Source organism: Eptesicus fuscus, chromosome 15 (genome assembly GCF_027574615.1).
Source record: "Eptesicus fuscus isolate TK198812 chromosome 15, DD_ASM_mEF_20220401, whole genome shotgun sequence".
Classification (NCBI taxonomy): Eukaryota; Metazoa; Chordata; class Mammalia; order Chiroptera; family Vespertilionidae; genus Eptesicus; species Eptesicus fuscus.
Window position 1 is genome coordinate 49,197,549 of NC_072487.1, and position 25,893 is coordinate 49,223,441.

Below are 25,893 nucleotides of genomic sequence, written 5' to 3' on the forward strand. Positions count from 1 at the left end.
GTTTCTCACATCGATGTTTCTCTTTCTTTCTCTTTCTACCCCCGCCCCGCCCCCGCCACTATCCTTTCCTCTCTCTCTCAAATCAATCAACATATCCTCAAGTGAAGATTTTTAAAAAGTCTCTAAGGTGATGTGTTTAATATTTACATTTTATTCGTTCATAATTTAGCTACTTTGGTATATCTATACAGCAGGTTATTGTTCCTGGGTCGAATAGAAAGTACTGAGAAAATCTTCCCTATTCAATGACCTTCCATTTATTTTAACCTTTGCCTATACCATGAGGAAGAATAAAGAGCTTCATCTATCAGTGAATAAAAACTCTCCTTTAAAATTAGAGGATGTATTTGATTCGCAACAGAAGGCAGTCTTTTTTTAATATTTTTATTGATTTTAGAGAGAGAGGAAGGAAGAGGGAGAGAGTAAAACATCGATGAGAGAGAGAAACATTGATCGCCTGCTCCCCACTGGAGATTGCACCTGCAACCCAGGAATGTACCTTGATCAGGAATCACACCAGGGACCTTTCAGTGCAGGGGATGATGCTCAACCAATTGAGCCATACCGGCCAGTATAGAAGGCAGTGATAATACACACAACATAATTAACTAACTACAGCCCCGGTCAATGCTGATATGAAAACGCATCAATTACTAAATTAACTAAGTAGTTCATTAGAACCCAAATGTTAATTGTAACAACAAATGATGCATTGAGGGAGTGGATTTATGGGCTTTCTTTGGACCACTCTTTCAGCGTGCATGAAAATTTCCATCATAAAAAGTTCAGGATAAAGGTCTATACTTACACTCTTTCCCACGATTGCCACCTCTTCCTTTCCGGTTGTTTCCACGTCCACGACTCACTTCTCTCTCACTTCTCTTCTCTCTATTCTCTTTGTTTTCTGAACTTTCTTTTCCAAAATTCTTCTTCTTCCCCCCTACAGTCTCCCATGAAGTCTACCGAAGATAAGAGTTGTCATTCAGAGTTGTCATTCAAAGAGTGTACAGTTACTAAGAGTGTGTGCATGTATCTCCCAAACCTAATTATCCATGCCTTGTAGCTTGCTTGCCTACCATTTTAATTCTTTTCCATATAGTTCTACTTTCCAATGCTAAAGACAGCAAACCTCTTTGCTAAGCTCCTTTGCTATATAGAGCACAAAAGATTACAGCAACTAGCTGAACTGATAACATACTCTGTTGTTCTACTACCAAAAAGGCTTTTTCTATGCTGATTTGTGAGTAAAGTAAATGTCATTTCTCCCATTTCCCACTCTATGCTACTCTCACTTACCACTTACCTCAGTAGTAGGGCTTAAGTCTATTAAATACATAGATTAGCTCAAAGATTACAAAGGTACATAAAAATGATGCCCTAAAATCTCACGAATATAACTTTCCCTATTCAGTTACCCAAATCATCAAAAAAATTTTAATAGACAAAATTTTGATTTAGTTTTTTTAAGTACCTGAAATTTAAACCTCAAAGACCTATTCCAATGAGAAGTCAATGATTTATTTATAAAACCTCCCTTCTCCATCTCTCCTCTAATGGTGATACCAAATCAAATCATACCATATACAGGATGGGGCAAAAGTAGGTTTACAGTTCAGTACGCAAAACACCGTTTATTTTTATTGATTTCAGAGAGGACGGGAGAGGGAGAGAGATAGAAACCTCAATGATGAGAGAGAATCATTGATTGGCTGCCTCCTGCGCACTCCACATTAGGGATCAAGCCCACAACATGGGCATATGCCCTGACTGGGAATCGAACTGTGACTTCCTGGTTCATAGGTCAATGCTCAACCATGGAGCCACACCGGCCAGGCTTTCACGGTTTACTTTAAATGTTCTAGCTCCTAGCTAGAGTATTTACATAGCATCCCTCCTCCCCACCTCCAATTAACTTTAACCCAGGTATTCCTTACTGCTGCTGATTAGCCATGCTGCACACAGCAACCAGGTCAGAGACAAGGCAAACAATATGAAAGTAAAGATGCACCACAAAATAATCCTAAACGACTTTCCCTCTGCTTCTGCATTTCCCCTACAGTCCTCTGACCTCCAATCAAGCATACACCTTTTGTGTCTAGATTCAAGCACTAATTTGCTGTTTTCTAACCTTTGAAGAAAACAAGCCAAATCTGGCTACCACTGTGAGATTCTAGGTTTAAGAAATAACCAAAAAGACATTCTTGATGTAACATTCAATCCAGAACACCTCCTTTGGATTCAGTCCCAGAAGAGAAGTTAAAACTCAATAAACCACAAAGAGAGAACTGGACTTTTAAGACTTAAAAATTCACCTGACTACCACAGAAAAGAATGAAATCTGCTGGATGTAAAAGAAAAGCAACAAAAGTAGTATCCTGCCCTATCTCTACGATAAAAAGGAAATAGGTGCTCTAATTAATAATTTGAATATATTTCATTTGTTCATATTGATTATTTTTATAAAAAGAGAAGCCCTTTAGTTCATTTGGAAAATAACAGCCATTCTACACTGAATCCATTAGCAATGAGGTAAACACATTCCCCATATTTAAAAAACAAAACAAAACAGTAAATACATGCCTGTTAGCAAACAAAAGCTATTCAAAATTTTATTTCATCACTTAATATTATATATTTTCCCAACAAACTGACATATTTAGTGGTTTATCATGTAGACGTGTTATTTTGCATGGAATTTTACCCACAAATACTGCTATATTCAAATAGTGAAAGATTTTCCCAAGTACCTAATTATGTAACTACAAAATTCATTTTTCTTGTTTCATATTAAAAAGATACTCATTTTACATTTCACCTTGTCATGGAAGTTCATTTTTATACAACCTGACTCAAATACAGCCTATCCCTAAAACTGAGAACATGATTAAACCTGAACACTGACAAGCAGCCACTTTCCCCGCCCCCCGCTTTAATCCTTAACCAAGGCATGCTTTTTTTGTTTTGAGAAAGAGAGAGAGAGAGAAAACATCAATTGGCTGCCTTTTGTACATGCCCTGACCAGGGATCATGGACTGAGCCCACAGTCTCAGTATATGCCCTGACCAGGAATCAATCCAGCAACCCTTCGGTGCACAGGATGATGCTCAACCAACTGAGCCACTCTGGCTGGGCAAGGAAAGCACTTTTTGATGGGTCATCTTTGTACCCCTTTTTCAATAAGTCATTATGTGTTTTAATCTGCTCAGAAGCAGTTTCCTCAATTTAAAAATATAAATGTATTATTGTGCAATCTCTCCAAATAGGAATCAAAAGATTAGTGCTGGCAGCTGCCTGGTGTGGCTTTAGTTGCAGCCTTCCTAAAAGAAGTGTGCCTGCACATTCCTCAAACTTTCTAAGCTAAAAAACACACACACAGAAGAAGAAAAAAAAAAACATTAAAAAACTTTTCTCCTTTTATATATCTGTCGAACTGTCATGAAAAATGTGTCTGTAGAATATTCACACATAAGCAAATAGATATACCAGCAAATCCTGGTTTTCTGTTAGTCTAGAGATATAAGGAGTAGTAAGAGGTGACGACTGAGATGAAGAAACATGAGCAGTGGAGCCAAGAGAAGTTTTTTCAGGTGGTGAAAATATCCACAGGCCCAGAGAATTTTGGAAACTGTGTAAGGCTGGAGTAGATGACCAAGTTCTCTTTCGAGTCTTCAGATTCTACGACTTCATGAAGAAACCATATATAACAAAAACAGTCATTTCAGGTTAGTGTTCTTTCTGGAACTTAAAACAAATATGGAATGGCACCCATAATTCCCTCCATCCCCACCCCCATATAAGGTGAAGTTTAAAATGCAATATGGGGTTGGAAACAAATCTTAACACTGCAAATCAATGAATAATAATTAATAATCTTACCGTGTCTGAATTCCCTTCCAGCAATATATTGATAGCTTTGTTCACATCTCCATTACAGTCATGTAGGGCAACTATGCATTCATCCTGATTTTTTCCTGTCACTTCCATAAGCTGTTGAAATTATAAGAACATGGTTAGGGAGACCCCAAAAATGGCACTTGATATTTTAAAATTCTTCTCCATAAAGACAGAAATTATGTAGTCCTTCCAAATGAAGATGGCTTCTTCTACACTCTGAGCTTTTACCTATTTTGTTTGTGGCCACCCCACGTCTTTTCACCAATATTGGCATAGTCAAACTACAAATCAACGCTCCTTCAAGATGAGCAATAACAGATTATTAATCAGCAGCATACACCTGTATATACCAACATCCTCAGAATACTCTGGATCAGTTATTGTCTACTCAAACTTGGTCCATAGCCAGCATTCCTAAAATTCTAAACTACACAAATATTAAGTGGGACTTTGTTTCCCAAAGACCACCTGTATGTGGGCACCATTAACAGAATATCCAGTCCAACTGTTTTGCACAGGGACAAATTTCCCTACATAAGCTATTACTAATTGGATTATAACATATATAAGGTCTCACAAGGAATTCTGCAGTGATCACAAAACTCACTCCTACACATACTATATTGTCAAGCAGAGTCCACAGATTGCTATGTTTGACATAATCGAAGAAATCCCTTTGGTGCATTCTGTATAACAAGAGAAATTAAGCTGCTTAACATTTTTATCACAAAGAGCAATCAGATTAGGCAAAATAAAGTTGTTTCAATGATCAGTTAACAAATGTATGATTTAAGTATGTATTGTGTTTTAACTATCTTAGTTATTTTAGTACTAGAGGCCCAGTGTATGGGATTCGTGCACTGGTGGGGGGCGTGGCTTGCTGTGAACCCACCCTCTGCGGGAGCGCTGCTCATCCTGGTCAGCCGATTGGCTGTGGACACATGCCTCTGAGTGGCACTCCCACTGTGGGAGCACACTGACCACCAGTGGGCAGCTCCTGTGTTGAGTGTCTGCACCCTGGTGGTTAGTGCATATCGTAGCGACTGGTCGACCAGTCATTCTGCCATTCGGTCATTGGGCTTTTATTATATAGGATGTACTAGCTGCAGTTCAAAATAGTTTGACCCCAATATTTGAAGTAATTTCTCTGTGGCCAAAAAGCTAGTTAAGAGCAAAGCCTAACAGGAAAAAAAAAAAAGCAAAGCCTATCCGGAATCCAGGTCTCCTGATCTCATAAATATTAACTCTTCGCATTACATCACTCTGTCTCTCTCATTTCCTTCCTGTAACATAGTGAAAGTTCTACATACTTTCCAGTACACTTTGGTCTTTGGATATCTACTAATAATCAGATTTTTATCAATGATCTGGACTAAGCCAATATCTGTCATATGCAATTGTTAAGATGCACAATAAGTATCAAAATCCCTCAAGTGATTGCCCTGGCGGTTGCTCAGTGGTTAGTGTCAGCCTATGAACAGAAAGGTCATGGTTTCGAATTCCCCGTCAAGGACACATACCTGTTTCAGGTTCGCTCCCCACCCCCTATGAAGGCATGTACAGGGTGTTACAGGGTGTGTCTCTTTCACATCAATGTTTCTTTTTCTTTCTTTTTTTTAAACCTACCAGACCTGAGGCCCTGAACCTAACTGTCCCCTATACCTGGGCTCCTGAGCATTAAAGAGAAAAAATCAACATGATATAGAAAAATGTTAGTTATACACAAACAAGTGGTTAGAATAAGATGGAACTTGGAGACATTGTAGAAAATAGGTACTAGGCAAAGTACCGAAAATTAGGTACAGCAGTACAGCGGCAGATTCGGAAATTACCAAAAAATCGGTACAGCGGTCTGGTAGGATTAATATATTTAATTGATTTTTTACAGAGAGGAGGGGAGAAGGATAGAGAGTTAGAAACATCGATAAGAGAGAAACATCGATCAGCTGCCTCATGCACACTCCCTACTGGGGATGTGCCCACAACCAAGGTACATGCCCTTGACCGGAATCGAATCTGGGACCCTTCAGTCAGCAGGTCGACATTCTATCCACTGAGCCAAACCAGTCAGGGCCACATCAATGTTTCTCTCTCTCTCTCTCCCCCGCCCCCTCTTCCTCCTCCCTCCCCTTCACTCTCTCTAAAACAATGGAAAAAGTATCCTTGGGTAAGGATTTAAAAAAAAATTTTTTTTAAATACTCCAGTGATTGGATCAGTAAGAGTACTTAAGTTAGCACTTAAAACTCTGAACTCCTGAACCAGTGCTCTTGCTTATGTATCTGCTATGCTATTCAGATAAAATATGTAATATGTCTCAAACTGTACATAAATATAATTCCAGAGAATGAATTCTATAATTTTTAATAAATTCTTTTTGTGGCCTTCCAAAAATATCATTAGTCTGACGAAAGAAACTATAAGAAAGAACAAAGAGTTTACATAGTAAAGGGCTAAAGAGTTCACTGTGGGATGTTCACTCCAAGGAGCAATTACTGGGAGAGCACTGACCTATGAACCAGGAGGTCACCGTTATATTCCCAGTAAGGGCATATGCCCAGGTTGCGGGCTCGATCCCTAGTAGGGGGCATGCAGGAGGCAGTTGATCAATGATTCTCTCTCATTATTGATGTTTCTATCTCTCTCCCTCTCCCTTCCTCTCTGAAATCAATCAAAATATATTTTAAAAATAAAATTAAAATTTCTAATAAAATTTTCTTGTTAATGCTGCTTTTTAAAACATTAACAAAAATAGGTAACATCCTTTGCCAGAAACATACCTGTTTAACTTTAGCTTCAAATTCTGAATCATTTTTATCAAAGATCACCTGAGCGAGACGCATCTGTTCAGCTGTTGCCTGGAAAGTACAAAAAATTATTAAGATTTGAGTACAAAAATATGTTAGATGCCAAACTCTGATGCAAAACAGATAAAAGCTCTCTAGCACTCCAGCAACTACAGTAATAGAAAACATACACAATCTGTACCCATAATGTAAATTAAGTATCAAATTAAATAATGTAAAGGTCCTATTTACTTGGCCAAATGACCTAAAGTTCTTATTCATCTTCATTGACTCATTTGAATTTTCTTTCCCCTGGAGAGATGGGAGTAGTCAGCATAAAAAAAGGTGGAAGAACAAGGGACAGTGAAAACAACTGCCAGGACACAGGCTTAGAACCAGGCTTGCTATCAGAACAAAAAAGATCCGCTGTCAACTCTAAAAAGGTATCATGGTCAGTTTTTAAAAGGCTATACTTATCTAAATAAAAGTTACTATTTTTTAATTGCAATAAAAATATGGTTTTAACAAAAAAATTTAAAAAGAAACTTTCAAACATAAAATTAGTCACCTCTGCAGAAAACTCTTTCCCAGCTGCTTTTTAAACTCAAAATCCTTTTTAAAAAATTCAAGTTACTTAATTATTGTGGTTTCATTTTATGGTGTTTTTGACAATAATCAATTAAAAGGTATGGAAAAAGTTACTCTTTTGTGTAGTAAGTTAATAATAATATACCAATTTGGTTTATTAGCTTTGACAAAAGTACTATGGTTATGACAACAGGGAAACTAGGTGAGGGCTATATAGGAACTCTCTCTTCTATTTCTGCAACTTTCTGATAAATCTAAAATGACTACAAAACGGGTTTTTCCCCAAAAAAGTTACCCTTGTTAGCTAAAATTTATACTAACTCCCAGAATAAATGTTTAAAAAGTTAAACAGTTCAAATTACTGAATGATCCTCACAAGAACTAATAATGAACAACTTTTCTTCTCTACTTTAAGTACATATATATTTCAAATAATCCCTAGTCCTTATACAAGATCCAGCTAGCTTTGGCCTGTTCCCTCCAATCTAATGGCCAATCCTTTCATTCCAACATATGCCTGCCTGTTGTGACCTCAGTTGAATCACTACAGTGCTACACCATTCCAACCAGAAAAATGTTTGTACAGAAACTCTGTGTCTTCTCATGTAGCCAATTTAACCTCAATACTACCCAGTGTATGTTTATAGGGCCTTACATATACTCTCACTATACCTACCTGCACATTAGACCAGTGGTCGCCAGCCTTTTGGACCTCACGGACCACCAGTGGTCCGCGGACCACCTGTTGGCGATCACTGCATTAGACAATCATTTCCCTGACCCATAACCAACTGAGAAGTCCCAGTGCTGCAGGCAAAAGGACCAATGGCATGAAATAACTGAAAAGGGAAAAATCAAAGGGGAAGATGAGCTCCAGAAAGATGGCACTCTCTCATGATACATTTGGGTTGTAGGTGATTGGCAACCTTTTATGAATGAAAGTAAACCATTGGTGCCCCTAAAGCTGAAAGCCTACATGATTAATTTGTATCCATTTTCCCTATTAACAATATCTTCCACTCTGAGTCTCAAGTCTAAATACTGTCTCTTACTCATATTCATTCAGCCCTGCTCCATTCCAAGCACACTAATACTCACTGTTTCAAACAATTAAATTTCCTTAAATTACAAAATTTTCACATACCCCACAAGAAAATTACTGTGACCCATAATGTAACCATCTAGTATCAAAAATTTTTATTTGGCATATACATGTTTTTCTGATAAAAACAAACCCAAAATATAAACACATTACTTTGTAGGAAAACACACACACAATTTATTGTGAATATCTATTAGCATAATGTTTATTGGCTACCTGGATAGGTCCTGCATTTTACTAATTTTTCATTACTACCTCAACAGTATAGAGATCAAATTTATACCTAATTTGTATATATAGCCACGATATATGAATGTATATGTCCAAAGGGAGATATACTATCCTACCTAATAAAATAGTAACATGCAAACTGACCACACCTTCCCTATGCCCAAGCTACGCCCACCAGCCAATCAGGGTGAGTATGCAAATTACCAAACAAAGATGGCATATGCTGAGGGAGGGAGGAATGAAGACTGAAGTACTATGCTGAGGGAGGGAGGAATGAAGACTGAAGACAACTTAGAAGGAAGAGGGAGGAAAAGCGGAAAGCAAGGTGGCTGCCAGAGGGAAAGCCCGGGCAGGGCGGGGGCGGAGCGGGGCGGGGGCGGAGCGGGGCAGGCGGCAGCTGAAACGGCGGCGGCAGCTCATGCGGCCACAGCGGCCATTTGCAGGATTCTTCCTGCAAATGGGCTACTAGTATACTATAAACACTATAAAGATCCAATTTATACCTAATTTGTATATACACCCATAATATATGGATATATAGGGTGTCCCCAAAAAATGTATACACACACTTTGAATAATTATAAACGCAGTGTTTATTAAAATATATTTCATTTCAAAGTTGACACTATTTCACCCACACAAGTCATTCACTATTCATTACCATATGTAAGGTAAATACCAATTACTAATTTATTCAGACTTAGTTTTTTAAGCTTAAGTACTATGGCTCAAATATGCTTTGTATTTCAATTCAATGATATTATTCTGTTTTATTCTTGAAAGGGTACAGACCATCTAGAAATAACTTCTGAAAAATCAGCTGATGCACTTAATAGCTGTTTAACAAGTACAGTTTTGCAATACTAGCATAGAATATTAATGAAATATAAAGTATTTTCAATTAGGCCTTTAAATATTTTTACCTTTGCCAACTACCCTGGGCAAGAAGAAAATTAGCTCTTTCCTCCCGCCGCCCAAGATACCAAAAGGAAAGAATGCTAAGGAGAAGGTGTTTGCAGGTCTCTACTGTCGTGGAGAAGCAGGCCAAGAAAGTGGTAAATCCCATTTGAGAAAAGGCCCAAGAATTTTGGCACTGGAGAAGACATACAACCCAAAAGGGACCTCACCCATTTTGTCAAATGCCCCCCTTACATTCAGTTGTAGCAGCAAAGGGCCATTTTTTATAAGTGTCTGAAAGTGCCTCCTGCCATTAACCAGTTCACCTAGGCCTTGGGAGGGCCAAACAGCAACTCAAGTGCTAAAGCTGACCCACAAGTACAGACCAGAGACAAAGCAAGAAAAGAGACTGTTGGCCCAGGCTGAGATAAAGCTGTCAGGAAAAGGAGATTTCCCCACCAAAGAGCCACGGGTAACACTGTGACCACCCTGGGGAGAACAAGAAGGCACAGCTGGTCAACGATTGCACACGACGTGCATCCCATTGAGCTGACTGTCTTCCTGCCTGCCCTGTGCCGTAAGATGTGGGTTCCCTGCTGCATTATCAAGGGGAAGGCCAAGCTAGGACGTCTAGTCCACAGGAAGACCTGCACCACCGTCACCTTCACACAGAAGACAAAGGTGCTCTGGCTAAGCTGGTGGAGGCTATCCAGACCAATTACAACAGGTATGATGAGATCCGCTGCCAATGGGGATGCAACATCCTGGGTCCAAAGTCAGTGGCTCGCAGTGCTAAGCTGGAAAAGGACAAGGCTAAAAAGCTGACCACCAAGCTGGGAAAAGTGTACATTGTTGAGTTTTCTGTACATAAAAGTAATAAAAATGTTTTCCTTCAGCCAGGAAAACAAAAGAAAATTAAGCATCAAACAACAAACAGTATGATAAAAAAAATTTGCCAAGCTGAGCTCAAACAACTGAGAAGAGGTCTGTATAGCTTGTGAAATCAGAGGAATAAGCAGAATCAACTGGTAATTCGAAGTTAAACATTAGTGCACCCTCTCCTACAACAAACATCAGTGACATCAACACAACTGTCAAGTTGAAAAATTCTTGCCAAGAAAAGCAGCATTACTAATACCTTCCTCTGGATCTCTCTTCCATTCACTTGGCTTATACTGAGCTAACCTACTTTCATAATAAAGTGTTGATAGCTTTTATAGTATGTTAGGACTTACAAGGCAATATAATTCTTAACAGCCATTTTGTAAGCTTCCCCACCACAGGAGAACAAAGACCAGGAAGACTTGCTGGGCAAGAAATGCCGGACACTAGGAATCAACCATATAAGGAACTAAAACTGCCAAGAAGCGCCCAATCGCACATCCACAGTCCTGTTGACCCAACCCCACTGCCTAAACCCATCAACCAAGACCCCAAAACTCACTGACGACAAATGCTTCCCACCAGTGGCTACATATAAGGAAGAGTCTCCATCTCCTAGGGGCTGCTATCATTGACCCAATACTCTTTAGCTCAGTGTTGTATAGCCCTTCCCTTTAGATATCCCTATCCCCTTTTCTTTAAATAAATTCAATTTTTCTTTATTTACCATCTGAGATTCCTATTTAGCCTGCCCACACACCATCAACTTTAACCTTTCATAGTACACTCAAATGTTTTTTGTTGGACGTCACCCAGAAAATTTGGAAAATACAATAAAGCTGGATTATATTTTTAAGACATCCTTATGCCCATCATCCAAAGATAAATATCATTAACATAGTCTACTAGTCTTTTTCTTTTTTTTTTTTTTTTTTCATTGTTACCTGAGGTTATGTTTTACCAATTTGAGAGAGAGGGGGCGGGAGAGAGGGAGAAAAAGAGAGAAACACCAACATATGAAAGAAACATTGATCAGTTGCCTCCACTGGAAATTGAACCAGAAACTTAGGTATGTGCCCTGACCAGGAATCAAACTGGCAACCTTTCGGTGCACGGATGAGGCTCCAACCAACTGAGCCACACAGGGTAGGGCTACTAGTCTTTTTTTCTTAAATGTCTAAACAGTTGTGCTACATTGTAAGTATAATTTTGCATCCTTTCTCAATTGATCAGAAACCTGGCATTTCCCAGCATAATTTCAAATATTATTAATTTCTTAACCTATATGAAATATACATTAAGAGTAAAGGTTACCACTTCCTGATTATATCTATGCAATTTCTAATTCCTTACAACCATTCTCTGCAAAGAATATGACATCATTTGAAATTTTTAACTACTAGTTTTTCTTTCCCGACATGATACTAGAGAAACACCACTTTAACTAAATGATAAAATTGATCACCAGTAAGTATAAAGGACAAACGTATGTTCTGTTCATCATGATATGATGCACTAAGAACAGTACTATCTCTACCAAAAATGTGTAACCCCTTTCTAGTCATGAGGAAATTTCTCAAACAAACCGAACTTAGGCAACATTCTACAAAATAATTGGCCTATATTTTTCAAATATGCCAATGTCATGAAACAAAGTTTCACATTAAAGGAAACAAAGAGAATTAATACCTAAATACAATGTAAGGACTTAATTAACTTAAGAGGACATTATTGGGACAACCAGGAAAATATAAATATGATCTGTAGAATAGGTTAGCTAATGAAGTGATTTCCAGATTTTTTAAAATTGTGTTGTTATTATGTAAAAGATGGTTCTTATATGTTTGTTTTTAAATACTGTACATATTCAAGTATTTACAGGTAAAGAAGCACCACATCTGCAACTTATTCTCAAGAGGTTTAGAGGAAAAGGAGCATGTAGTTCCTACTTTGTACGAGGGAGAAAAAGATAAATGTTAACATCTGGAGATCTAAAAAGATATTCAGGAATAATGTGTACTACTCAAAATTTTTTTCTAACTCTCAAAAAATGATTTTACTAGTAAAAATCTGAGGTTCATCTCTTACCCTTTGCAACAGCATGGATTGACCTGGAGATTATCATGCTAAGTGAAATAAGCCAGTCAGAGAAAGACAAATATCACATGATCTCATTATAGGTGGAATGTAATAAATAAAATCTTACCTAATAAAAGAGTAATATGCAAACTGACCCTAACTCCGCTATACCCACAAGCCACGCCCACCAGCCAATCAGAGCAAGTATGCAAATTAACCCAACAAAGATGGCTACAGCCACAGAGAAAGTAGGAGGGAGGCTTGGGTTTCCAAAGCAATAGAAGCAGCTAAGCTTTCCCCTGCCCTGGCCAGCCTAAGCCTCCACTCAAGGCTACAAAGTTTCAATTATAGAAGGTAAACAAATTCAAACAGAAATGTCTGCCAGCCATGGAGCAAGCAGGAGGCTTGGCTCCGCTCCAGGATACACCGCTCCAGGCTACAAAGTTTCAATTGTAGAAGGTAAATATATTCCAGATACCAGGGCCTCCGCTTGGTTCGCCAGGGGGCGTGGCTGGCCTGCAAACCACCACCGACCCACGCCCCAAGGGAACCCCCACCCTGATCCAGGATACCCTTCAGTGCAAACCAGCTGGCCCCCACCCATGCACCAGGCCTCTATCCTATCTAATAAAAGAGTAATATGCAGATTGACCATCACTCCAACACACAATATAGCAGCCCCCATGTGGTCAAAGATCCTGCCCCCAAGTGGACACAAGATGGCCACCACAAGATGGCCAGCAGGAGAGGGCAGTTGGGAGGCACCAGGCCTGCAAGGGAGGGCAGCTGAGAGGGACCAGGCCTGCAAGGGAGGGAAGTTAGAGGCGATCAACCCTGCAGGGGAGGGAAGTTAGGGTGACCAGGCGGGCAGAGGAGGGAATTTGGGGGCAAACAGGCTGGCAGGGGAGCAGTTAGACATCAATCAGGCTGGCATGGGAGTGGTTAGGGGGTGATCAGGCTGGCAGGCAGAAGCGGTTAGGGGCAATGAGGAAGGCAGGCAGGCGAGCAGTTGGGAGCCAGCCGTCCTGGATTGTGAGAGGGATGTCCGATTGCCCGTTTAGACCCGATCCCAGTGGCCTAAACGGGCAGTCAGACATCCCTCGAGGGGTCCCAGATTGGAGAGGGTACAGGCTGGGCTGAGGGACACCCCCCCGCCCTCGTGCACGAATTTCATGCACTGAACCTCTAGTAAACTAATGAAAAAAATAGGTCCAGAGGCATGGATGCATGAAACAGACTGACAGATCTCAGAAGAAGAGGTATGTGGGAGGGTAGGGGAGGTAACAGGAAGAAATCAACCAGAGAACTTATATGAATATATGCACAGCCCATGGTCAGAGACAATAGTGTGGAGAAGGCCTGGGGTGGGTTGAGGCCTGGGTGGAGGGGGAGAAAAGGAGGGAAATGAGGGACATCTGTAATACTGTCAACAATAAGAAATTAAAAAACAAAAAACAAAACTGAGGTTCAAAGAGACTTAAGTATCAACTAACTAGTAAAGTGGCAGACCAAGGGCCCAAACTCGGGTTTATTCAGATTCATGAGAGCTCATGGATTTCTCTCTTACAACCTGCTACCTAGATAGATTCTCAGAATTCCTCTATGGACATTTAGAATTGGGCAATAAACATCTTACAAAAAATGCCTCCCCATTAAGGTTTTTCCTTAGGATATATTTCCTAGCATGGGATTAATGGATAAATGAACATGAACAAATTTATTACTATATAATACTATTTTGAGAAATTCTCACAATAGTTTTATAAAAAGAAAAATGAGTAATCTAAGGGCCTAGAAATCCTTCCCACAACTCAGTTGGCAGTTTTTCTTCTAATCAGAGAAAATGAGCCATCCCCAAAGGGCCCACGGAAAAACTCTTAGTGACAATCATTGGGGAGAAGGGAGTCCTCCCTCCTCCAGTCTGGAGAATCTGATTCTCTGGAAATCAGCCCAAGGACTTTACTTGAGTGGGAAACAGAGACAGTTTACATTCCCAACACATTTCATTTGACCCTCCTTGAAAAGACAAGCATTTAATCCTTACTGATTTGATAAACAAAGAAATAAAATTAGTTTTAATTTATTATTTCTTTCATTATTAGCAGGGGGCACCTACGATTGTTCATAACTTGTATTTCATCTTTGATAAGAGGCTATTCATGCTCTGGCTGCTGTGGTTCAGCTGGTTGGAGTGTTGTCCCATGCACTAAAGGGTCACATGTTCGATTCCCAGTTAAGGGCACTACCCAGGTTGTGGGTTTGATCCCTGGTCAGGATGCATATGAAGACAACCAATCAATGTTTCTGTCCTTCTTATTTCTTCTCTCTCTTTCCCCCTCACTCTCTCTCTAAAATCAAACGAGTCACCCATCTAGGGCATACTATCTGCTTTTTAAAAATGAGATTTAAAATCCTGAGGTTTCCTACAAAGAATAACATTAAAGCACATGTGCTCCCTTAATTTCCATAAGACTTCCACAAAAACTTACCTGTACTACTTGTTTCTGTAGTTGTATTGCCTGTGTCGCTGAAATCTGTGTTTTTTCCCGAGCACCTCGGGAACGGTCACTGCTCACCGAAGTCATCATATACAGTATATACAAAATAACGTGTGTACAAAATAGAAAATCTGCAAGAAAGCAGGCATGGTGAGCAAAACTTGCAAATCATAGTAAATGGCAAAAATAAAATACAAGGCAAGGACTAAACATGAGATAAATCAAAGGTTCTCTAGAATACAAATTCTCAAGAAAACAACCATTTAGGATTTTAGATTTTCCTGGCAGCACTTAAGTCAATTTACTAATGCAATCTAAAGTCTAAGGTTTACAAGTACAGCAATTCTAAACAAAAATCTCAAATACCATGAATTTTATTCAGCAATTATTTTACCACTATACTGCATGTAGTTTCTACTACATGTAGTTTTATCTGCTCTTCCCATTTGCAGTTGGTATTTGAACACAAAAAACTGCATCCAGCCAAAATTTTACTTGGCAATAATCCAATTCAAAATGTGAAATCCAGGAGCAAGACATACCTAATGGCAAAAGCCTCTTATAAACAACAAATCTTGTATAAAACTAAGTGAAAAACTGCCATTCTCGGAAGCATTATCCCAATACACTGAGATTCTGCTTCCCAGAAACTATTGACTGTTTGGCTCAAATAAACTCACAAAAATTCTTAAAAATAACAACAACAACAAATCTTCAAAGGAGACAAAACAATAGTGCATCTATTTTTACTTTATTTATTCAGCAAATATTTACTGAATACCTACTTAAGTATTAAGCATGTATTAAATATAATATGCCACCAAAACATGATTATAATAATGAAATACCACTTCACACCCATTAGGATGGCTAATAAAAAATCGTTTTGGCGAGGATGTAGAGAAATTAGAACTCTTAAATACTGCTGTTAAGAATGTACAACAATATAGTAACTACAGAAAACAACAGGGCAGTTACTCAAAAAATTAAAAATAGAATTACCATATGGTCCAGTAATTCCACTTCCAGTAATACAAATGAGACAAATTAAAAGCAGAGTCTTTTTAATTATTATTGACAGTACTACAGATATCCCACATTTCCCCATCCTTTTCCCCCTTCCAACCAGCTGCTGCCCCACCCCAGGCCTTCACCACACTACTGTCTGTGTCCATGGGCTATGCATATACAGACAGTCCTCAGGTTAGTACATCGTTTTGTGGTTACGTCGCCATCTCCCATCCTATCTAATAAAGAGGGAATAAGCAAATTGACAGTCATGCCATAACAAGATGGCTGCACCCACAGTAGAGGCAGGGATCCCATAACACAAGATGGCTGCGCTCACAGCGGAGGCTGAGTTCCCTAACGAGCCTTAACGAGCAATCAGCAGGGACCTGAGGCTGCGCCCCCTGCCTGGTAAAGCTTGACAGGGGACCTCAGGCCGCACCCCCGCCCGTGGAGCTTGACAGGGGACCTCAAGGCACGCCCCCCCACCCCCCACCCAGCGGGGCTTGACGGGGACTTCAAGGCGTGCCCCCTGCCCCAGGCCAGAGGACCTCAGGCTGCACACCCGCCCCAGCGCCGGGCAACCTGAGGCCGCGCCCCGACCTGGTTGGGCTTGATGGGGGTGGGGCCGGACGGCTCTGGATCTAGCCCAATGGGGGTGGGCCAGGACTTGACTCTGGTGCCTGTGGCGCACCCGACTCTGACAGGAGGAAGATTTTCATATACATTTTACTAATTTTCTTTCATCTCTGACACTATTATAAAGGGCAAATAGAAATATTAAAATACTAGTAGCCCGTTTGCACGAAGATTCATGCAATAGACCTTCATTCACCTGGCTGCCTGCACCGGGGACCCAGGCCTTGGCTGTGGCCACCGCCTTCTGCCTTCTTTCAGGGTCGGGGCTTGGCCCCGGGCTCGGCCACACCCAGCGTCCCTGCTACCGATCGCAGGAGCCGACCCCCAGTGGTTTCCTGCGATCGGCCGCAGGCTCCCCGCTGGTGCCCAAGGCCGGGAAAGCCTTGGGCGGCTTTCCCGGCCTTGGGCTCCGCCACACCCCAACGTCCCTGCAACAGTTTCCTGGTGGGCGTGGCTTGGTTGGTGGGCGTGGCTTGGGCGTAGCGAAGGTGCCGTCAATTTGCATATTTGTCTATTATAAGGTAAGATTTCCTCTAATTAATTCCCTTTTAATGTGCAAGAATTTCGTGCACTGGGTCACCAGTTTATTTATAAAAAAAAAGTTCCGTCATTTCGATGTATGTACATATGTGCTTTATGTTTTTTATTATTTATTTACCACAAGTAAAGGTCAGGAAATATTATCTTTCTTTTAAATTTTTTTTTACTGTTTCACTTCATTACTGCTGTGTATGTGCTCCATGTGAATGATGTAGGTGCGTATGTAGGTGGGTTCCGACTTATGGTGAAAATCGCGTTATGTCGTAACCCGAGGATCTACTGTATATATTTTAAAAAATAATGTATACTTGAAAAACATTACCTTAAAAAAGAACAATATAACCTGATAAAATACTCAAACATGCAAAATTAAAATGGCAAGTTCAGGACTATTTTGTCTTTTGGCATTGTAATACAGAAGTATAAAGGCAAATAATTCAGGACAGCCAGTGTTGCTCAGTGCTTGAGTGTCAACCTATGAACCAGAAGGTCACAGTTTAATTCCAGTCAGGGTACATGCCCAGGTTGCGGGCTCGGTCCCCACAGTAGCAGGCGTGCAGGAGGCAGCCAATCAATGATTCTCTCTCATCACTGATGTTTCTCTCTCCCTCACCCTTCCTCTCTGAATTCAATAAAATTATATATTTTTTAAAAACTGGCTAAATTTGCCTAAACTAAAGCCCCAAATTTTTAAAAATAAAAATAAAATAAAACCAAATAATTCAAATAGGAGATCACCCCAACAAGCCCTTAGGTTTCTATTAAAGTCCATTTAAAATATTCCAAAATAGGTCAGAGATTTCTAGGATTATATGTATTTCCAAATACTTTTTATATATTAACTTTCCTTTAAATCCTATAGCGCTTACATGCAATTCATATTTTAGTTGATATACTCTCTACTTTTTCTATATTTAACTTGTGTTCCTAACCTTTATATAATAACAAGACCCGAACTCATCTTATTTTTTGTTCTCTTCACTACTTAGTAGCTGCCAATGTAAGAGATATTTGTTAAGTGTGTTTAAATGACATGCTCTGGAAGCTGGTAACTTTTAGAAATTAAGAATGACACCCCCCCCCACTTCAAAAAAAGAAAAGCAACTAGGGGGTAAAATATAAAGAAAAAAGCAAGAGGGGGGGAAAAGGAAGAAACATAAGGGGAAAAACGCACAAAACAAAAAGAATGATCTAAGAAAGACCAAATCATAGCAGAGCCAATAATTTCAAAGATCAATAAATGGAATTCTGTTTTCCAGAACAATCAGTTATGGAGACCTCAAAGCTAGAATTCACATGTGAAACAATATTTTCCTGTTTACAAATCATAATACATTCCAGGTTAATGAAATGACATTCTACTAGCATTTTTAGATAAGCTTTTTGACCTGAGGATCTTAAATTAAAGGAGCCTAACCATAATTCAGCATTTCAATTTCAACATCACAAGAAAAACTATGTCCCTGAAACTTATTTTAGCTAGAAAAGGTTTAACAAGTGTTTTTCTGCATTAGCCGTTGTAATATTATTTACTTATCTTTCAATAGGTCCTCTCTTGAATGCTAGATAAAGGCAACAGGTATATTATTGCACTGCCTTTTACATATACAATAATAGCAAATAGCCAATTAAGCAGAATTACCTCACATGCCCAACATGGTTTAAATTTTTTTACTATTATTTGAATCTGTTTTGGGTTTAACAATTTTGAGATTTTGTTCTGAGTTCTTTGTTTTGGTTGTATTAAATGGAAGAAAGTTCACTGTTTTGCCATTATTTTTAGAACTTTCTCCGAGTTTAGTGTTCTCAATTATGAATATACATGAATGAATACATTTTTTAAACTGTGAAGCATCGTACAAACGTAAAAACACAATTTCTGAAGTAAAGCAATTACCTGATTATTTCTAAATTCACCTTGAGCATTAATGCTCTATAATTCTATCCTAAGTGTCTAAAGTTAAACATCCAATAAAAATCTGCCTGGCTAAGTGGTGTTCCTAGGATAAAACCTTTTAAAAAATCATTTTTAGCCACCCAGTCTGGCTCAGTGGTTGAGCATGACTTATGAACCAGGAGGTCACGATTCAATTCCCAGTCAGAGAACATGTCTGGGTTGTGGGCTCAATCCCCAGTAGGGGGCGTGCAGGGGGCATGCAGGAGGCAGCTGATCAATGATTCTCTCTCATCACTTATGTTTCTATCCCTCTCCATTTCCCTTCCTCTCTGAAATCAATAAAAACATATATATAAAGAATTTTTTACAATCATTTTTAGTTTATAGTCATGTACCCCATAACAATGTTTTGGTCAACAATAAACTACATATACAACCATGGTCCCATAAGATTATACTGGAACTGAAAAATTCCTATCACCTAGTGACATCAAAGCTGTCGTGACATCACAGTGCAACATGTTTATGGTGGTGCACTCTTTCTACTTATTAAAGTTTGCTAAGTAAAATAAAGTCAGACAGAGAAAGACAAGTACTATATGATTTAATTTATATGTGGTTTCTTAAAATAGAAAATAAATGAACAATCAAAACAGAAGCACACTTATAGATACAGAGAAAAAACTGATGGTTGCCAGAGGAAAGAGAGACTAGGAGGTTGGGTAAAAAGGGAGGAAGAATTAAAAAATACAAATTGGTAGTTACAAAAGAGACACAGGAATATAAAGTACAGCACAGGGAATATAGTCAATAATATTGTAATAACTATGTATGGTGCCAGGTGGGGGCATCACGGCGTAAATTATATAAATGTACCATTATGCTATACACCTGAAATTATATAACATTGAATTATATTATCAATTAATTATTCAATTCAATATAAGTCAACTATAATTGGAAGGTTTTTTTTTTGCTTTTTTTGTTTGTTTTTAATATATTTTATTGATTTTTTTACAGAGAGGAAGGGAGAGGGATGGAGAAAAACATCAATGAGAGAGAAACATCCATTAGCTGCCTCCTGCACACTCCCCACTGGGGATGTGCCTGCAACCAAGGTACATGCCCTTGACCAGAATTGAACCTGGGACCCTTCAGTCAGCAGGCCGACGCTCTATCCACTGAGCCAAACCAGTTAGGGCCGTGGTCGGCAAACTGTGGCTCGCGAGCCACATGCGGCTCTTTGGCCCCTTGAGTGTGGCTCTTCCACAAAATACCACGGCCTGGGCGAGTCTATTTTGAAGAAGTGGCGTCAGAAGAAGTATAAGTTTAAAAAATCTGGCTCTCAAAAGAAATTTCAATCGTTGTACTGTTGATATTTGGCTCTGTTGACTAATGAGTTTGCCGACCACTGGGTTAGGGCTATAATTGAAAGTTTTTTAAGTTTGCTATCAAACACTAGCAGCAGCATCATTCTCTCTTGTGCTTGGTTTAATCTCATGTTGCTTTATAAATTCAGTGTAGCCTACATTTACAGTATTTATAAAGTCTACAGTAGTACACAGTAATGTCCTACCTTCACATTCACTCACAACTCATTCACTGGCTCACCAAGAGCAACTTCCAGTCCTGCAGGTTTCATGAATGGTAAGTACCCTATACAGGTGTAACATTTTTTAAATCTTTTATTCAATATTTTTACTGTACCTCTGATGTTTTTAGATACACAAATACTAAACATTGTGTTACAACTGCCTAGAGTAGTCAATACAATAACATGTTGTACAGACTTGCAGCCTAGGCTATACCATCTAGGTTTGTGTAAGGGCATTCTATGATGTTAGTTCAATGATGAAATTGCCTAACACCATGGTCGGCAAACTGTGGCTCGCGAGCCACATGCGGCTCTTTGGCCCCTTGAGTGTGGCTCTTCCACAAAATACCATGGCCTGGGCGAGTCTATTTTGAAGAAGTGGCGTTAAATGAAGTTTAAGTTTAAAAAATTTGGCTCTCAAAAAGAAATTTCAATCATTGTACTGTTGATATTTGGCTCTGTTGACTAAAGAGTTTGCCGACCACTGGCCTAACACATTTCTCAGAATGGCACATGACTGTACTTACAGATTTCCAAACAGTTTTTTTTTTTTAATTAAATTATATGACCCTTTTCTCATTGATCTTTTAAATTGTTTATTCCTTGGTGCCCATTTATGAAAATAAACTAAGCACATCTATTCTATACTAATAAAAGGGTAATATGCTAATTAGATGGGGAGACCTTCTGGACAAAGCCATGGTGGCGGAGCCGAGGCAGAGGTGGTTAGGGGTGATCAGGCCAGGAGGGGAGGGCAGTTGGGGGCAAGAAGGCCGGTGGCGGGGGGGCGAGGGTGTGTGTGTCAGTTGGGGTCGAGCAGGCCAGCAGTGGGGGGCAGTTGGGGGCGAGCAAGCCGGCGGGGGTGGGGGGGCAGTTGGAGGCGAGCAGGCTGGCAGGAAGAGTGGTTAGGGGCAATCAGGCAGGCAGGCAGGTGAGCGATTAAGAGCCAGCGGTCCCAGATTTCAAGAGGGATGTCCGACTGCCGGTTTAGGCCTGATCCCTAGGAGACCGGCAGTCGGACATTCCCTGAGGAGTCCCAGATTGGAGAGGGTGCAGGCTGGGCTGAGGGACACCCCCCCCCCCCCGTGCACGAATTTTGTGCACCAGGGCACTAGTTAAATAAAACAAAATGAGAATTTCTTCTTACAGGAGTGCCATCTGGTGATGAAAATCTGGATGTACAGAAATAAACTTAAGCTAAGTTGAATGGATGCCAAGATTTCGGGGTTTTTTACATTTAATTTACTGGGGTGACAAGATTTTGGGGTTTGAATGGATGCCAAGATTTTGGGGTTTGGATGCCAAGATTTTGGGGTTTTTTACATTTAATTTACTGGGGTGACATTGGTTAATAAAATTATATACACTTCAAGTATACAGTTCTATGATACGTCATCTGTATATTGCATTGTGTGCCCAACGCCAAAGTAAAATAAGAGTTTTCTGATTTACAAAAAACTTTTAGTCCAAGTAGCCTTGCTATTCCAACCAAATATTTTTATGTAATGTGCCTGAATCCTCATTTGTCAATCAGAAAAACCGTAAGCTCTTTTTTGTTTCAAACTACTAAAATTTTGCTAATTCGCTGCCTCAATATAAATATTAAGACTTTATATCTCCATTCTAATCATCAATCCACATTTGATAATGAATAGTTCATTAGTAATGGCCCCTGTTCCATGGCTGAACCAGGACAATTGCCTTGTGAAACATGAAAAGTACATTGCATACTTTAAATGTAATTATTATTTTGGGGGAATAATCATGTTTCTCTTTTAATTAAGGTTCATTGCTTTGGGTTATATATTCATAAATTGTTACTACAAAAGGCCATTGGCATAAATATTGAGAATGCAATCCTAAAAAAAACACACCTTAAATAATGATGACCCCAGAATATGCTTCTAAAGGATGCTTGCTGAACAAATTCAGTCTAGCTTATTTTCTGTCAACATGGTTCTCCACACTAACACTGAAATGTCAGAATAGCTTAATTCCTATTCATAAAAAAGTGTTAATGCTTAAGATATTTAGCAAAAAAACTGCGAGTTTACATTGCAAGCACGGGGGGGGGGGGCGCTTCAAATTTTCTATATTAATTCTATTTTATTTTTTCAATATACTTTTATTGGTTTTTCAGAGAGGAAGGGAAGAGTGAGAGAAATACCGATGAGAATCATTGATTGGCTGCCTCCTGCACGCCCGCTACTGGGGATTGAGCCCACAACCTGGACATGTGCCTTTGACCGGAATTAAACCTGGGACCCTTTAGTCCGCAGGTTGACGCTCTATCCACTGAGCCAAACTAGCTAGGGCCATATATTAATTTTACATAAAACTTCTAGAGACAAGTGAATTCATAAATTCATAAGAGCATAAGTTACCAAAATTATCAACACCCTTAAAAATTGTTGCCACCAATGAACTGTGAAAATGAATATGGCATGGAAACTAGACTATAAAAATCAGTACCTTTAACTAACATACTGTCACATGGGAAAACTCTATAACTTCTTTTCTGGAAACAGAAGTATATATAGTAAAAAGTAAGGCTTCTACAATAAGCACCCAGTTGCCAAACATAGGAATTCAGTTTCCACTTGTTTTCCATCACTCTCCATTCCCAAGAGTTTCTACTACCCTAGAACAGGCTCCAACAGAATTCTTAGAATAGAAACAGACAAGAGCAAGAGATTCTAAAAATAACTCAGTAGAATCTCAAACATACATATCACAGGTTCTTGAGTTAAAGAAAGTACCAGGTTATTTCAACCTACCCAACCAAATTTTAAAACCCACATTCATCTCACCTCATTCAAACTAAATTAAAAAGATGTGACAGATTTTAACACAGGTGAGAACTGCTACTATACACATCTTTAACCTCTTTTTTAAATTTTTCATAAGTTTATTTGAGCTAAACTGACAACATGCCAGGGGAGCAAGATTTCAAATGCTCTTATCTTTAACCTCTTTAAAAACAAAATCAGCAAAAAAACTGTATAAAGCTTCCTAGATTACTTAAAGTGCAATAATGGCCTAAATTAGTTGTAATAAAACAGCTGAGTTTTCAAGTGATTCAGAGTTTAGAATGAACTGAAAATGGTTGCGTTAACATCCACCTAAACTTCTATTAATTCATAGTTCACTCTAACTTTAAGACACAGAAAAACATAGTTAAAACTTTTTTCTAAAAACCATGTAATATCATACACCTCCCCCCAAAAAAACATAAGGGCACATTTGATCATTCTGAAAAACTACAGAACACTTGTTGATAACATGCCGAAGAACTGTGAATATTTTGGTGAAAGAACCATAGGACTTTATTTAAGAGAGTGTCACTTGTCATGAAGTGTCAGCATTGGAAGATACCTCTAAAACCAGAAGGTTCACACAATGGAACCAAGTATCTCATCTTCTGCATCAAATAAATTTATACTCCAGAAAAAGCAAAATGAATGTCTTTTTTCAAACAGAGTATCATCAATCCAGATTATATGAAACTGGAGGCCCAGTGCACGAATTCGTGCACCAGTGGGGTCCCTCAGCCTGGCCTGCGGGATCGGACCAAAACCAGCTCTCCAACATTCCCTGAGGGGTCCCAGATTGTGAGAGGGCGCAGGCCAGGCCAAGGGACCCCACTCGTGCACGATTGGGACTGGGGAAGGACACAGGATGTTTGCCAGCCAGGGAGGGACCACAGGAGGGCTCCAGGGTGTGTCCAACCCATCTCGCTCAGTCCCAATCGGCCGGACCCCAGCAGCAAGCTAACCTACCGGTCAGAGAGTCTGCCCCTGCTGGTCAGTGCACATCATAGTGACTGGTCAACCGGTCGACTGTCTGCCCCTGGTGATCAGTGCACATCATAGCAAGCGGTTGAGTGGCCTTAGCATATCATTAGCATATTACGCTTTGATTGGTTGAACGGACAACCAGGCAACCAGACACTTAGCATATTGGGCTTTTATTATATAGGATAGTTCTTCAGCTATAGACTCAATCATTAAAAGCAGAATATACAATTTATGTTCAAGAAGCAAGTCTCCACCAAGAATAATGAGAGAGGACGTAGCCAGGTAGCACAATTGGTATCCGGGTATGCCAAGGTTGTTGGTTCAATCCCTGGTCAGGGCACATAAACAAATGAATGTATAAATAAGTGGAACAACAAATCGACATCTGTCTATCTCTCTCAAATCAATTTTAAAAAAGAATGCTCAGAGATGCTGTTCACGCAGTACTAGAGCCAATGGTGCTGGGCCTATCTGGCAAGAACAGGTAGGTGGTCCTTCATCTATAAGAAGGACTTATTTACTCATTCCCAAAAGCCTAAATCCAATAAGTAATAGTAACAGCATACTGTTTGCTATGTGCCAGGCACCAATGAAGTGCTTTATTAGTATGTATAGTATAAGTCATTAACTTTCCCAACAACACTCTGAAGTACATACTACTATTATTCCCATTGTACAACAGGAAACTAACACATACAGAGGTTCACAGCTATTATTTGGTAAAGCCAAGACTTACACCCAGCATTCTGACTCCACAGTTTATGCTCATACCCGCTATGCCAGGTTACAAGGCTAATTGTTCAATTACAGATATATAAAAAGACTCCAATTCAGCTTCCTCTTCAAGACCACCTAACTGCTGTTAGCATCACTGAATAGTTCATATCTGATGTGAAAGATCTGTCTCTGAGTCAGAATTTCACCTAGCATCCCAGCCTTTAAGATACCCATAGGTGCTCCCTTTGGCTCTATATTGTCATGTTTTTGTTACCAGTTCTGTTTTATTATTTTTATTTAACTTCCAATCTGTGTTCTTGCTTTTCCCAATAATAAAATACCCAGAGCCCCTGCCTGCATGGCTCAGTGGCTGAGCATCGACCTATGAACCAGGAGGTCACAGTTTGATTCCTGATCAAGGCGCATAGACAGGTGTGAGCTCAATCCCCAGGAGGGGGCGTGCAGGAGACAGCCGATCAATGATTCTCATCATTGATGTTTCTATCCCTCTCTTCCTCTCCTTTCCTCTCTGAAGTCAATAAAAAAAATACATATTTTTTAAATACCCATAAGTTGTACACCTGAAACTAATAATATTGTATATCAACTGTAACTGAAAAATATTTTCCTAAGAAAAGATAACAGAAAATACTAATTATTCTCATCCTTTCTCTACAGAGAAAATTCACTTATTCATTCCTGCAGAGAACAGGATTTGTTTAGATTAAGAACCTCAACTGATTCTG

General features: G+C 39.5%; 1 protein-coding gene and 1 pseudogene across 5 annotated transcripts in view; one reads left to right on the forward strand and one right to left on the reverse strand.

Annotated features, from left to right (window-relative positions):
- Nucleotides 1–25,893, reverse strand: part of UBAP2 (ubiquitin associated protein 2) — a 105,482-nt gene that overhangs the window by 58,518 nt on the left and 21,071 nt on the right. For all 5 annotated transcript variants that reach the window (XM_028146400.2, XM_028146405.2, XM_028146401.2 and 2 more), the window contains exons 2-5: nt 14,947–15,086; nt 6,673–6,750; nt 3,877–3,987; nt 809–959 (exon numbers count right to left, since the gene is read on the reverse strand). In XM_028146400.2, coding sequence (XP_028002201.2) covers nt 809–959; nt 3,877–3,987; nt 6,673–6,750; nt 14,947–15,045 — 439 coding nt within the window. In that variant the 5' untranslated portion in view covers nt 15,046–15,086. The remainder of the gene's footprint in view (nt 1–808; nt 960–3,876; nt 3,988–6,672; nt 6,751–14,946; nt 15,087–25,893) is intronic.
- LOC103286549 (60S ribosomal protein L7a-like) lies at nt 6,999–10,851 on the forward strand (annotated as a pseudogene).